We start from the raw sequence: 14,145 nt of genomic DNA on the forward strand, positions 1-14,145 counted from the left end.
TCCAGATTCGCACGGGCACAACCGCCCCCACCGGCATCTGCACCCACGCACTCTGCCTCCCCGAGTCCTGGGAGAAATGACTACCCACGCGCCGCCCGCCATCCCTTCCGCCAGCCCCTCTGGTCTGCTCAAGGACACCGCCCCACATCATCAATTCTTTCCTCTCCACCGGATCATTCCCGCCAGTGCATAAACAGGCTGTCTTTCCTGCCGTCTCACCCAGACCTGCTCTCCACCCCCTGCCCTGTGCTACCACCGTTCCCCCGTGCCCCTCCCAGAGCTGTCTGTCTCTGCTCTCATCAATTCCTCTTCTCCTCCTCTCTCTTAAAGCCACTCCATCCGGGCTTTTGTCCCCAACACGATGCTCCTATCAAGCTCTCCAGTGGCCTCCACGTGACTAAACCCAGTGGTCAGTTCTCAGACTTCCACTCGCCCCCCACTGCGGCATTTGACGGTGCAGCTGCCCTGTCCCCCGAAACAGTTTTCACTGGGCTTCGAGGTGTCTGTTGTGCGCACTTGGTTTCCTCCCACCTCTCTCACGGCTCCTTCTGCTGGTTCTTTGTCTTCTCCCGACATGTGCTACCCCAGGCCCAGTCTTTGGCCCTGGTCTCTCCCTAAACTCACTGCCCTGGCGAGCTCACCCCTCTCCTGGCTTTAAACAGCACACACATGCCCATGACTTCCAAATCCGCACCTCCGGCCTGGACTCGAAGGTCCCTCTGTCCACTGGACACGCCCTCCCCCCACCAGACAGCTCAGACCCGTGTGTGCAAAGCCGAGCTCCTGCTCTCTCTCACAACTGGCTCTACCACACGCACCTTCCCCAGGGGGTGAAAACGGGTTCTTGGGGGGACGAGAAAAAATCTTAGCGATTACAGTGGCTTGTGACTCTCCAAAGGGCCAACATACATCAGCATGTACACGTGGCAGCTGCAATATTAAAGTTCCATAGGGAGGGGTGACTTAAAAAAAGTCTAAAAAGGCTCCTGGGGTGGGCGACGGTGGGGACGGGTTGAAAAGGGAGCTGCTCCAACACTGACTTCCCGCTGCGGCCAACGGCGTCCTCTCCTTCCGCTGCTCAGGCCAAAGCCCTGGAGGAAATCTCCGCTCCTCCCTCTTCGAGGCGGCCCACACCCAATCCTTCAGGAAATCCTGCCGGTCCTGCCTCCAGAAAGGTCCAGAATGCATCTCCTCCCCGCCACCACGCAGCATCTCCCCTGGTTCAAACCGCCGTTGTTTCTTGCCTGGATCACTGCCACTGTCTCCTAACTGGCCCCCTGTGGCTGTCACCCCTCCATCCACACACAGCCAGAGCCATCCTTTTACGATGCAAGTCGGCGTGCGGCCTTCCTCTGCCAAAAACACTCCAGTTGCATCGCATCTCCCAAAGTTCTCACAGCGACCTGCCCTCCCCACTCTGACCTCCCCACCCCTCCCTTGGCTCCCGCCCCTTGCTGTCCCTCCAACACGCAGGCACCGTCCTGCCTGGCACACCGTTACCCAGATACCCGCAGGGCTAACCCCCTCCCCCACAAGTCTTTGCTCAGACATCACCTTCTCAATGAAGCCTGCCCTAACCACCTGTCTCTGCTGCAATCCGCCCCCAGGTAACCTTCGCTTTTCCCCACCTTTTATTTTCCACAGCACTCCCCACCTCCCAACGTACTATCACATTTACTTCCTTTGCCTGTTGCTGCCTGCCCCTGCCAGGATGCCAGCTCCCGAGGGCAGGGGATCTTTGTTTTGGTCACCGCTGTCCTCCCAGCGTGAGAACAGCCTGGCATGCTCATCCTGGGCTCCTGCCATATCTGCTTTCTAACTTTTCCCCTCCCAAGCTCCATGGCATCTCTGGGCACCTTTGTACCCACTGCTCCCTCTCTCTGAAATGTGCCTCGCTCATCCTTTAGCCAGGACTTTCTCGGCCTCAGAACCCTCTCAAAGATGACTTCACCTCTCTGGTTAGGTCAGCAGGGGCCCTGCGTGGCAGACAGGGAGTCTGAGCCTTTTCGTAAGAGCAGTGGGGAGCCATGCAAGGGCTTTGAGCTAAAGAGCAACATGGTCACGCTTGCGCTTTGATGCCCAAAGAAGAATGGACAGCGGGGGAGCCAGGCAGGAGGCAGAGGAGGGGACCCAGGGAGGAAGCCGATGTGAGATGACAGGGCCTGGGCTAGGGCTGTGGGTGAGGGACAGAGGGAGGCTGGGAAGGACTGAAGAGACAGCCAGGAGAGGGGAGAGACCAGGGCGTGCCTCCACCTAAACGTGCCGGGTAAGGAAAAGAGGGGAGGTAGGGCCCTGGCCCAGGTCTCTGCTTTACAGAGTTGGGGTAGGGGGTGCACCAGCCAAGGACAGGAAATTGGGGGGCACCCATCAGAGGGAGTGAGGGTCCTATGGGAGAAGCTCCTCTTCTCGGTCACTACAGCTTCCATTCTGTTCCCTGGGGGCATCTTGTACCCCAACACTTCTGGCCATACAGGGAGAGGCCTATGGGGATGTGGAGAGGGAGGGGCCTCCCTGGGGGAAACCAGACCTCAGACCTGGATGGAGGGGAGGGGCCCCCACAGGGGGGACTTTCAGAAAACAGGCCTGAAGCCCATGCACCAGACATTCTAGGGGAACTTCCTGCTGAAAAGTCCACACTTGCCTCACCTTCTGCATGGCCTTGTTTGACCAGAAAAACGAACAGGGCAGGTGTTTGGTGACCTTGGTGACAGCATGAGGACTCCTCAACCCAGCCCAGGATGTTGCAGACAGGAGAGGACTGAGGACATCCCTGGATCAGACACAGCTGTCCCTGGAGCATCTCCCTGGAGGAGCCAGAGACCCTCAGGACCATTGCACCCCCTGTCCTCATGTTGCAGATGGGGAAACCGAGGCCCAGAGAGAGAAATGAGCTGCCACAGGACACGTCTGCTATTCCTGGGGGGAAACTGAGGCTTAAAAGAGAGGACTTACCTGGTCTGATGGGGACAGACTAATAATATCACTGATGTATATATAGCCCTTTTCTTCCTGGAAGTTCAGAGCTCTGTGCATCCGCGATCTCATTTGTCCACAAGACATCCCTCTGGGATGGGTGGCAGGGCCACTACATGCTGATGTTGTGAAAATGCTCTGTCATTGCCCACCCCATAACCTTCGTTTTCTTCTTCTGTCCCTATTATGTCCCCTTTCTTCCTCCAACCAATTTAATTTGGCGAAGATTTATAGGGCTACCAGCTGGTTCGAGGCACTGGGTGTTCGGGAAGCTTCAGGATTTCCCCAAGACCAAGGTCATTTCTCTGTCTTCTGTGGTCCCAAAGCACTTTGTTCACGCCTGCATTTGTGCATATCACATTGTTTCTATATAGCTACAATCCTGGTGGGCAGGACTGGGTGGTAGGCAAGCTTGCATTCTCCCACAGTGCCCGCAGAAATGCTTGCCCAGGGCAAAGTTACCCCTGAATGTGTCCTGAGCATGCCCCCCTGAGTGCACCTGTCCCACTGTGTGAGTTATCCAGGGGAGGAGCCCGGTGTAGGAGTCTGTGTATGCAGTGCCTGGCACATAGAAGCTGCTCAGTTAATGTTTACTGAATGGATCAATTAAAAAGTGAAAGAAGGAAGTTGAGGATTGACAGTGAGGGGCACTCTTTGGCCCTAAAGAGTTCCTAGTCCATTGCAGGGGTGCAGGAGGTGGGCAGAGAGTGAGATCGGAGAGATGTACAAATCCTGTTAAAGTGGACAATTCCATCAAAGGAGTGGTGAGGAAGTACCAGAGGCTAAAGAGGAGAATTCGACCTGACCAGGGAGAATCAGAGACGGCTCCCTGGAAAAAGAGGCATTTGAGATGGGCTTTGAAGGGTGGAAGCCTATAGACAGAAACTCAGGACAAGTTTTTAGTTGAAGATAGGACATTGGGCAAGACGAGGTGGGCAGGAGGAAGAGGATCACACTGGCAGGGCTCCATTTCAGGCAAAGCTGCTCATGCCTGACTCCGCAGGCAGCGGGAGCCATGGAAGGCCTGGGGGCCCAGGACACAAGCAGCACCACCCCATCTTGTCTCTCAGAAAATCCCAGCCAGGGAGCGCGCTGGATTGGAAGGACTGCAGGAGGCAAGCCACCGGGCAGGAGTGAGAGGCTTGAGCGACTGAGGGAGCTGGCTGCCGAGTCTGAGAAAAGGACCCGAAGGAGGTGGACATTAGTGAGTGTTGGGGAGGATTTGGGGAGCTGATGTGGGGCTTGAGAGACTAATGAGGCCTTAACAGGCACGGCGTGATCCCAGGGAGGAGCTGCCTCCTAAGGAAGGCAGTGAGTCCTCCACCGGGCTGGAGATGCTTCATTAAGAGCACAGAAGCGGAGCTTGGGAGGGAGGTCAGGGCCCCAGAGACAGCCCAGGAGCTGGGCTGAAGCGAGAGCTAAGGCCGTGGGCGTGGATGAGGTCACGAAGAAGAGGGTGTGGGGGGGAAAGAAGGTGGAGGCGGAGGACAGGGCCTTGGGAAATGCTCCGTTGGGAGGGGTGGGGGTAGGAAGAGAGGGGACCCAGGAGGAAATGGAGCAGCCAGAGAGGTACGGGTCCCCCATTTCCTCCCTGTTTTCCGGTGCTGTCTGGCCTCTGTCGCCCCCACCGCCCCAGGGCCACGCCCGCTGAGGAGCCGACCCTGTTGCTTGCCCCGCCCCAAGGCGTCCAAGGCAGCAAAGCAGGCGGCGCGGCGGTTGGGAGCGTGGGCTCTAGACCGGGGCAGAGCTGGGTGTGACTCCCAGCTGTCCGGTTCCCCCACCCCCGGCGGCGCTGCCTGACCTCAGGCAAGCCACACCTCCTCTGATCCGCAGGCCCCTCGCCTTCCTAAGGGATCACAACGGGACTTCTGTGACTATTAAGTGGGATAATGCGTGTTCTGCACTTGGCACTCGGGCCTGGCAATCCCTCCGAGCTCAATAAATGGTGGCCGCTGTTATGATTATTACAGAGCCCGGATGGGATTCTGGCGCTCCGTCTGGCAGGGCCAGGAGCCCGGCAGCTCCCGGAGGCCTTGGTGACGGATGGGGCCTGGCGACCTGAACTCTCAGAGCGCTGGGGCCGCTCCTGTCATCCTCCGGAGCCCGGAGCCAGGGATCGCGGAACTGGGGCAGTCACAGCTGTCCCCGCGGAGGGACAGGACCCACCCCCACTGCGGTCCTCAATGCCACCTGGGGCGGGGGCGCGGCCTCAGGCCCAGGGTTGGGGATCCTTCAGGGCGTGTCACACCCTCCCCAGCCCCCCAACCCCGGGCTCCGAGCACCCACCCCTCCTCCTCCCTGGCGCCCGCGGTAATTTGCCTGCTCACGCGGGCTCCGCGGCGCCCCCTCCGCGCACGCGCATCCCCGCCCCGGCCCCCGCCCCGGCTCCCGCCCGGCCCGCTACTCCGGGCGCTCGGGGTGGGTCGGCCCAAGTTGGGGGGAAGGTCGCCGGTACTGGGGCGCCTGTCGCGGGAGGTGGCAGTCCGGAGCCAGAGCCGGGCGTTTGCGGGTTCTCCACTGTTAAGCATGGACACGCCTCGTCCCCCGTCCCCCAAGAATTCTGCAGCTGGGGCTCACCCTAGGCTCGCCTTCTGCGCGGCCCTGGAGGACCAGGAGCACGGGCGGTGGTCGCGCCGGCTGGCGTGGGGGCTGCCTGAGTAGGCAAAGGTCTTGGGGTCGGTGGGTTCCTGCTCTTATCTCCTCACACGGTGAGGCCTGAACCAGGGACTTCTCAGAACCTCAGTTGCCCCTTCTTAGCCTCAGGCTCAGGGACCCTGGAAACGGGTCGATTGATCCCCATCTGCGCAGCCCCATATAGGCGGGAAGAAGAGGGTTGGCCCGAATGAAGCCTGAGAGACACTTATCCGCACCCCATCCTACCCAGGCCCTGCGGGGGCTCTCTGAAAGGAGGGAGGTTGACTTTCCACCAGCTGGGCTCGGGTCTGGGGTCCTCTCGAGCTGGGAGGCCCCCATTAACTAGGCCACCCCTGGGGATGGGCTGCGGAGGCTGGAGCTGACCCCGGCTTGGGTCTCCGGGGGAGGTGGCTGCCAGGGCCAGGGCTTTGAACAAACCACAGAAGGTTTCTGCAATATCAAAAGAGCTCTTAGAGACTAATCATATCTGGGGAGAGGGAGCAGTTGGTGAAAGAGCTTCTGCTTGGTTCCCATCACAGAGGATCAAAAAGCATTTGGTCAAAGAACCTTTAAATACCTTGAAAGGCAGGTGAAGCAGGTTCACTGGGTTCCAAGAGGGATTGAAACCGCTGGTCTGAGCTGCAGACAAGCTGGCTCCAGCCACAGCAAGTGCTGGGGGAGGGAGCCACTGAGGCAGGAGGAAGCAATGGAGGGGACAGACTATCAGCTCACCTTCCCCATGACCCAAAAGTCACTGTGGAGTGGATGGGAAGGGCAGAGAACTGGGCTTAGACTGTTGGAGTTGGAAGTGACCTTGGAGGCTTCTGGGCCAAGGATTTTTATCTGGAACCTCTAGGACTCTTTCCCCGACACCTACCCAATTATGGGCAAAATGTGTCTATGCTTGTATTTGCATTTTTCCAGGGAGGAGAGGTCCATGGGGTTTATTAGATCCTCAAAGGGGTCTAAGACCCAATCAGGATTTAAAAAAAAAACCAAAAAACAAGCTGGGTGTGGTGGCTCACTCCTGTAATCCTAGCACTTTGGGGATCTGAGGCCAGGAGTTTTTGAGACCAGCTTGAGTAAAAGTGAGACCCCGTCTCTATAAAGCATAAAAAACTTAGCTCAGCATGAGGGCATGCACCTGTAGTCCCAGCTATATGGAAGGATTGCTTGAGCCCAGGAGTTTGAGGTTGCAGTGAGCTATGATGATGCCACTGCACTCTAGCCTAGGTAATGGAGAGAATAAAATAAAATAAAAAATCCTTCTGGTACAGACTGGTAAACTGAGGCTCAGATGGATGGAGTGACTTACCCCAGGTTACTCAGCTTGTAATGGCTAAGCTGGAGAGCTTCCACAGTACATCCTGATGAGGGGATCTCACTTGCACCCATGGCCCTCAGTCAGAATTGGCCAAGGTGAAGGGCTGGGGAATGTCTCAGATCAGAGGCCTAAGGCGAAGATTCTGACCCAGGCTGGGGCTGTCCCAAGCCAGAAGAGCTGTCGACTTTCATCTTCTGGGGGTGGCGAGGGATTTGAGGTGCTGAGCCAAGCACTTGGGGGGGGTCAGGGTGACTGTGGAGTAGAGGGAGACTCAGGGCCAGGCGCTGGGTAGGGAGGAGGTTAGAGGGAGAAGGGGTGTGAGAGGACAGGTTGGGGTGGGGTAGGGTTTCTGGCCTGCAACATGGTCTGAGAAACCCTTGGGGACTTGTGGCTATGGAAGGTCAGCCTGAGGCAGGGTCCTCGGTGCCTGGACCAACAGGGAGCCAGAAATGACACTCAGCCCTTGCCATCTCCCCAGTGGATGCTCACATCTGTAAGTGGTGTGATTATTAGCCCTGTTTTATGGATGAGAAAACTGATGCCCAGAGATGTCAAGTAACCAGCCAAAGCCAAACAGCTAGAGAAACAGGCAGAGGCAGGCCCAGAGTTCAAGTCCAGGGTTCTTCCCTTGATGCTGTGGGCCTCAAAAGCAGAGCCTGGCAGGAATGTGAGGAGCGTAGGCCCTGGTTAGGTAGCTACTGGGTCTGGAGAGAGGAGGTATTTAATCAGCAAGTATTGATTGTGATGAGGTGGGTATAGAGACGGCTGCAGCTGCCTTCTAGGAGTTTGCTGTCAGGTCCTTTCTGGGTAGATGATATGTGTTAATTCTACACTTTTGCCTTCTCTAGACTCTTGCCCTCTGTAGAGGAGGGGGGGGAAGACTGGGGGTGGCTTCGGGGACAGGATGGCAGCACAAGTCCTCGCTCCTGGCCTGGCATCTCAGCAGGCTCTGCTTGCCCTTCACAGCTACCTTCTAGCTGGTCTCAGCCTGTCCCTCCTGGATCAGGCCAGTGCTCAGCCTGAGTCTCTTGCCACATGGACAATGGCAAGGAGAGAGGTGTGTTTGTTCTGTCACGTGAGCTGCACAAACAGCTTCCTCAGCATTTTTATTAATAATTCATCTTGTATCCAAGGGGGCGGGCATAGGGGGACAGGAGCTGTGGGGAGGCTGAAATGTAGAGACGGTGCCAGGTAGAGGCCAGAGGGGAACCCAGGAGCTCTGCCTCCTAGCCGTGGCCTAGCAACAGAGCCGGGCAGCCTCAGGGGCCCTGCCAGGGACGGTACAGGCCTAGCATCTGCTCCTGAGGGACAGAATGTCCCTCTCTGCTTCATGTCCCTCCCTGAAACCGACCCAGGACACCTGGCCCTGAGGATGGTGCCAGATCGGAAACAGGCCTGAGGGGTCCACAGCATGCAGCGCTGGCAGTCCTTGGGGAACCAGGTGCTGACAGCGTTTCCTGCCACGTCATGGAACCCAGGACACAGGGACCAGCAACGTCACGGAATCAGAGGGCCTCTCTGGGCCTCCTTCCTCTGGGGGCTGGGAGGGCAGAAGCTGAGCACCAGAGGCCCAGGCCCTCCCCCATGAAAGACAGGACCTGAGGGCAGGGCAGGGGTGATTCACAGCCTCTGATTTCCTTTCTCAAGGCACCTGTGCACTCCTGTAGATTCCATTTCCTCCCTCTGCCCAGTTCTCTGGGAGTGCTCAGAAAATTGTTGGCTTAGCTCTCATTGATGCTCCAGCAGGAGAAAGTAGCTTTCAAATGCAGCAGAATGGCTCAAGATTAGACATCTGGGGACAGACATCTGGAAGAACTTTCCTGGCAGGCAAAACATGGAAATGGGGAGTATGTGGTATCTCTGTTAAGGATAAATAAATAATAATAATAATGATAGCATTCAATATCTCCCATCCAAGTACTAACCAGGCCTGACCCTGCTTTCCAACATCAGACAAGACTGGGCGCTTTCAGGGTGGTATGGCTGTAGACAGCATTCAATATCTATAAAGAATAAATTATACACTCCAGGTATTATTTTAGGTAATTTAATTGTTTCAACACAGTTAACCTCACAACAGTCAAGGGAAATTGGTGTTATTACTATCCCCATTGCACGCATGAGGACACTGAGACCCACAGGATTTTGCCCAGGATAAACACAGCCATGAATGGCAGAGCCATATAAATCTGTATACTTTCCTTGTTCCAATGACTCTGCATCCCCCTATACAAAGTGACTGAGGCCCAAAGAAACAGTGTCTTCCAAGTTTTTCCCATGTCAATGATGCAGGCAGCAAATAAAAACCACCCAAGATTCCCAATGCCCTAGAACCTCAGTTTGTGAAACTGTAGCTCATTGGGTTTATCTTGTATGTCTGAGAGATCGTCTGACTTTCTGGAACAATGGCTGTCTGATGCCTGCTGGAGGTGAATGAGACTGAGATTTTTATTTTTATAAGGGATAGTCTGTAAGCTCCCGGATGGGAGCAAGCACTGGGTCTCCTTGTGAATCTCATAATAGTTGACAAAAGGCTGGGAGTCACCACCAAGGGTTACTCTGGGTCCTCTTTCCAGCTCCCTGGGCTGCTAGCTCTGGGGCCTTTAGCTTGCTGGGTCCGTTCCTTCTCCTCTAGAGGTCTTGCCTTCACCTTCTGACACACCTGGAGGGGTGGTGGCCCCAGCCATCTCTCAGATGTCCTCTCCACCAGCTCTGAAAAACTCAAGGATTCTGGATGCTTAGTAAAGCCCTGGGGAGTGATGAGAAATCCTGCTGTCCTTCTTCAGTCTCTCAGGTTGGTGGGGAGGGCTCTGGGGTAGGGAGATTCCTGAACAGGGAACCTTTGTGCCCATCCATGGTGGGGGTGGGGGCTGGAGGAGTGGGGGTGAGGAGATGGAAAGGGTAGGGGTGGGAAGATGTGGCGGGGGATGGGGGCAGGAAGCCAGGGCTGGAGACCCTGCAGTCCCAGCCCGTTGACTTGACTTTCTGGGGTTTGCCAGACCCAAAAGAGAGGTATGGATAGCTCCTGGATTCTTGGCTGCATGTGGGTGAGGATGGCTGCAGGGTGTGTGAAACAGAATGGCCCTGGACCAGAGGGTGAGGGCTGAGGTTTCTGGCCACTGAGGAACTGTTGGCCTTAACCTACAGATGCCTTTTTTCCATCCATTTTTAATTAGAACATGCAATCCCAGGAAATCTGTTCTCCACTGGAACACTCTTCATGGAGGTTTGCTTGGGGAATTTCCTTATCTGTTTCGCAACCGGAAAAGCTGTGGGTGGAGGTGATGTGTATGGGTATTGCAGGGGAATAGGTTCCATGTGAGTTCAAGGGGGTGGGGGTCTGTGTGTGTGTGTGTGTGTGCACTGAAGGAGACTTGAGACAGACATTTGTCCCCGTGGGTGCTGGCTGCCTGCTGCACTGTGGGCAGGTGGAGGTGTGGCTGGGCGTGAACAGCACAGTATAAAGCTAGTTAAGTGGATTTCTCCGGGTGGGAGTAGGAATCCTTGTCTCAGGAAAGGCCAGCTCACCTGTGAGCTGCATTCTTAGCGGAGGGGAGGGAAAGATGCTGCCACAGGCCCCGGGACTTTGCCCTCCTGTCTTCAGTGCAGGGTAGGGGCAGGACCCGTACTGTGGAAGTTCAGCGTCTGTGTCTCTTTGTGTGGGAGGCATGTTTGTGTGCCTGTGTGTGTGTGGGCGGGGGAGGGGGGATTAGGTATGTAGGTGGGTTGGTGTATGCAGGGAGGTCTCTGTATCTGATGCCACCAGTGGTTCAGGCCTTTAAAGTTCTTAAGACACAGGTCTCTTCTCCTCCCTGCCCGAATGGAATAGTTCCAATGCTGTAGGGAAAGGAGCAGCGTTCACTTGATTTGGACTGTGCTGAGCCCACGGAGGGGCGGAGGGGCTAAGAGAGCCCCAGGGTTCGAAGGGGAAGGAGGGATTGCCTTCCTCCCCACTGAGACGCTGGGGTCAAGAAAAAGGGAGAGCCAGAGGAGGAGCGGTTGCTGAAGAGGGACGAGCAGAGGCTGGAAGGTCTGTTTTCTTCTTTTGTGGGGCTGGGTTAAGTGGGCAGGGTCAGTAGACCTACCTCCCACCAACGGTAGGGATCCTAGCCCTTTCGGTTCCAGCTGTGTGCGAGCTCAGGGAATCTCAGAGTGGCGGACCCAGTCTCCGCTCTGGCAAAAACTCCACTCCTGGTTTTTGCACACACCAGGCCGTCTTCCCGAGACGGCCGCGGTGAGGTATCCGGAGCTGACGCCCTCGAGCCGCCACCAACAGGAAAACCAGGGGTGGATCTCCGAGCCTTTTGGAACGGAGCCAAAGGGCACCTCGGAGGAGGTGGCCGGCTGCGCGGCTCTGTTCCGCGCGAAGCCGCTGCTCAGGGGCGCACGGGCGGGGTTGGTCGCGCAGTGCGGCGGGACCCGCAGGCTCGGAGAGCCCCGCCGCGGCGCTCGGCGGCCCTCCCCGCGGGTCTGCGAGCGGGCGGGGCGCGGGGCGGCGGCCGTGCCCTCGGGGCGGCTCCGGGCGCGGCGGGCGCGGGCTGCAGTGCGACGCGCGGCCGGCAGCGGGCGGCAGCGGGCGCAGGCGGCGGCGAGGCAGCGGCGCTCGGCGGCTGGCGGGCGGCGCCGGCGGTGCCCCGGGCGCGCTCACACACGCGCTCACACACACACATACACACGGCCTCGTACACACTCACACACGCTCCGGCGCGCACACGCGGCGCGCAGGCCGGAGGGAGGAGGCTCGGCGCGGCTCGGCGGCGGCGGCAGCGTGCTCCGCGGGCGGGCGGGAGGGCTGGCGGGCGGCCCCCGCTCCCCGGCTCCGCGGCTCGGTGCAGCCCGCGCGGCCCCCGCCCTCGGACCCGCCCCCGGGGGTCGCCCGGCCCCATGCCCTGCAGCGGCGGCGGAGCAGCGCGCGGCCGCGGGCGGCTCTGAGGAGCCCCGAGGGAACCGGCGACGAGGGGACCATGTACCGGGACCCGGAGGCGGCCAGCCCAGGTAAGCGCGGCCCCGCGCGGACTGGGGCGCCCCGCGCCGGCGGGCAGGACGGCGGCGGCGCGGGGCGCCGTCTCGGAGCCCCAGCCTGGGGCTGCTGTCGGCCCGGAGCTGCACGGACTCCCCCCACGGTCATCCCAGCCCCGGGGACGCGAGTTCGAGCGGCAGTGGCTCGGACCCCGGTCCCCCGCAGTCCGGACACCGCAGGCTTTATGTCCGGGGCCGGCTTCGCAGTGTCCCCACAAGGACCTGCCCCCCCCCCCCAGCAGCCCAAGGACAACGTGTGTGGCGGAGCGAGGAGCCGCTGCCCCCGTGGGAGCCGGGCAGTGCCCTCAGAGGCACCCCTGGCTCCTCACCACCAGTGCCCTGGGGGTGCCAGCCTGGGGACCCCAGGGCGAGGATATGGGCAGCGTTTGGCCAGGGTTGCGGACACCGGGGAGCAGAGTGGCATTGGCAGTGCCAACTGTGAATCGAGAGGGTGCCGGGGGCAGGTGGGAATCTGGTGCAGCGGCAGGGCAGGGAGGCTCTGGGGGGTGGGGAACCGCAGGAGCGGTGAGGGGGAGACAGGGCCACCTGAAGAGAAAGAGCAGAGGGTGATGAGAATAGAGGTGCCAGGGGAATGTCCGCCTAGGCTTGGGGAGGGGGAAGCAAAGAACCCCAAACTCACTCCAGTCCTGTCGGTGGAGGGCGGGGGAGGGGCCGCACTCCTTTGCATTTCTCCTTTGCCTGGGGAGTGGCCTGGGAGCCCACTGTCTGCTCGGCATCCTCCAAGCCAAAGCCTGGGAGTCTGTCCTCCCTCCTCGGAAATTGCTCTGCCATTTCCTCCCTGGCTCCTGATGTCTCCTCACCCAGTGCCCACCTGTAGGCAGGTCCCCTGCAGCTCCTGCCCAGGCTCAGTCCCAGCTCCCATCTGGGGTGCTGCACCCCAGACCCAGCACCCCCAGTCTGCCAGTTCTGGCATCAAGGTCTCTGTTTCTGGGCTTGTCTCTGATGCTAAAAGCACAACACCCCAGCCCAGGACCTAGTCCCAGATGAACAGCCTCTGGGCCCCCTGCTGCCAGCCTCCTGGGGGTGGAGGAGCTGGGGTGGGGAGAAGGGACAGTTCTGAGACCCTCTGCAGAAGGGGCCTAGGGCCTTGAGTCTCTAGAGTGCAGTCCAGTGGGCGCTGGCTTTGCCCATTCTTGCCCCAGGCTCACATCTGCTCTTTCCCCTCTAGGGGCAGCCTCAGCCTGTCCCTGCATCCTGAAGAATGGGCTCCCACCCCCATCAATTCATTGCAGCCCAGTCGATTGAGGATGACCTCCTGGGCACCAGGCAGTGCCCTCACTCAGTTGGGTATAAGGATGAAAGAGGCTCAGTCTCCTTCTCAGAACCTCGCACCCTTCTGTGCATGTCCTCTAGGTGACGGCTGAAGGGGCATTGCCTTTGGAGGACGCGCTCCTCACCTGTCTGGACCCAGATCACCTACCCTGGGATCTTCCCCCATGAGGCTGCCAGCTTCTAGCACATGGACCAAGAACAGGGGCATTCTCTTGCTTGGCTCACCTTCTCAGAAGCCAGTAGCTTAGTTCAGAGACAGCTCTTGGGAATGAGGATTGGAGGCGGGGATGCAGTAAGGATACTCCCCTCCCCCTGCACTACCAGGCTGGCAGTCTCCCCCATGTCCCTGTTAGGCTACTTGCCTGGGACCATGCCCTCATCCCTCTCTCTCCCTCCTCTTCCCTCCCACGCCTGGCACCATGACATCACCACTCCTTCAAGCACCTCTGCCCTGGCCACGGAGGCCAACTTGACGTGCTCTGTATCTTCTGGGCAAAGCGTCTGGAATCCAGTGCTGCCCCTGGCATGCTGGCAGCCCCCTGACCTTCCCCTCACCACCTCCTTGAAGGGACCTCCCTGCCTGGGGTTGGGACGTGTCTTGCCCACTCCTGCTGCAGCTGCAGGGCTCTATGCTGGCACTCGGAAAGGGGCTGGCCTGAGGCTTACTTCTCTCCAATGTAGGCACTGGGCTGGGTGGGTCAGAAACTGGAGAGGACAGTTGCTTTTGGTCCTAGTCCTCAGGGGCTCTCCAGAGGGTTTGCGGCCTCAGCCTGGCGTCTGTGCCCCCTGGCATGCCTGCCCACCTCCTACAATCCCTAGCTCCAGGGCAGGGTTTCCTCCCCCGCAGCTCCCCCAAGGTCCCCAAGGCTCCGCTCTCTCAGCCATGGCTGTGTGTCCCCCAT

General features: G+C 58.9%; 1 protein-coding gene across 4 annotated transcripts in view; it reads left to right on the forward strand.

Moving 5' to 3' along the window:
* The first annotated feature begins 11,820 nt into the window (after nt 1–11,820).
* The window catches only part of SYT7 (synaptotagmin 7), a 60,674-nt gene continuing 58,349 nt past the window's right edge, over nt 11,821–14,145 (forward strand). For all 4 annotated transcript variants that reach the window (XM_076001830.1, XM_012778282.2, XM_076001831.1 and 1 more), the window contains exon 1: nt 11,821–11,926. In XM_076001830.1, coding sequence (XP_075857945.1) covers nt 11,896–11,926 — 31 coding nt within the window. In that variant the 5' untranslated portion in view covers nt 11,821–11,895. The remainder of the gene's footprint in view (nt 11,927–14,145) is intronic.

This window comes from Microcebus murinus, chromosome 4 (genome assembly GCF_040939455.1).
Source record: "Microcebus murinus isolate Inina chromosome 4, M.murinus_Inina_mat1.0, whole genome shotgun sequence".
Taxonomy (NCBI): Eukaryota; Metazoa; Chordata; class Mammalia; order Primates; family Cheirogaleidae; genus Microcebus; species Microcebus murinus.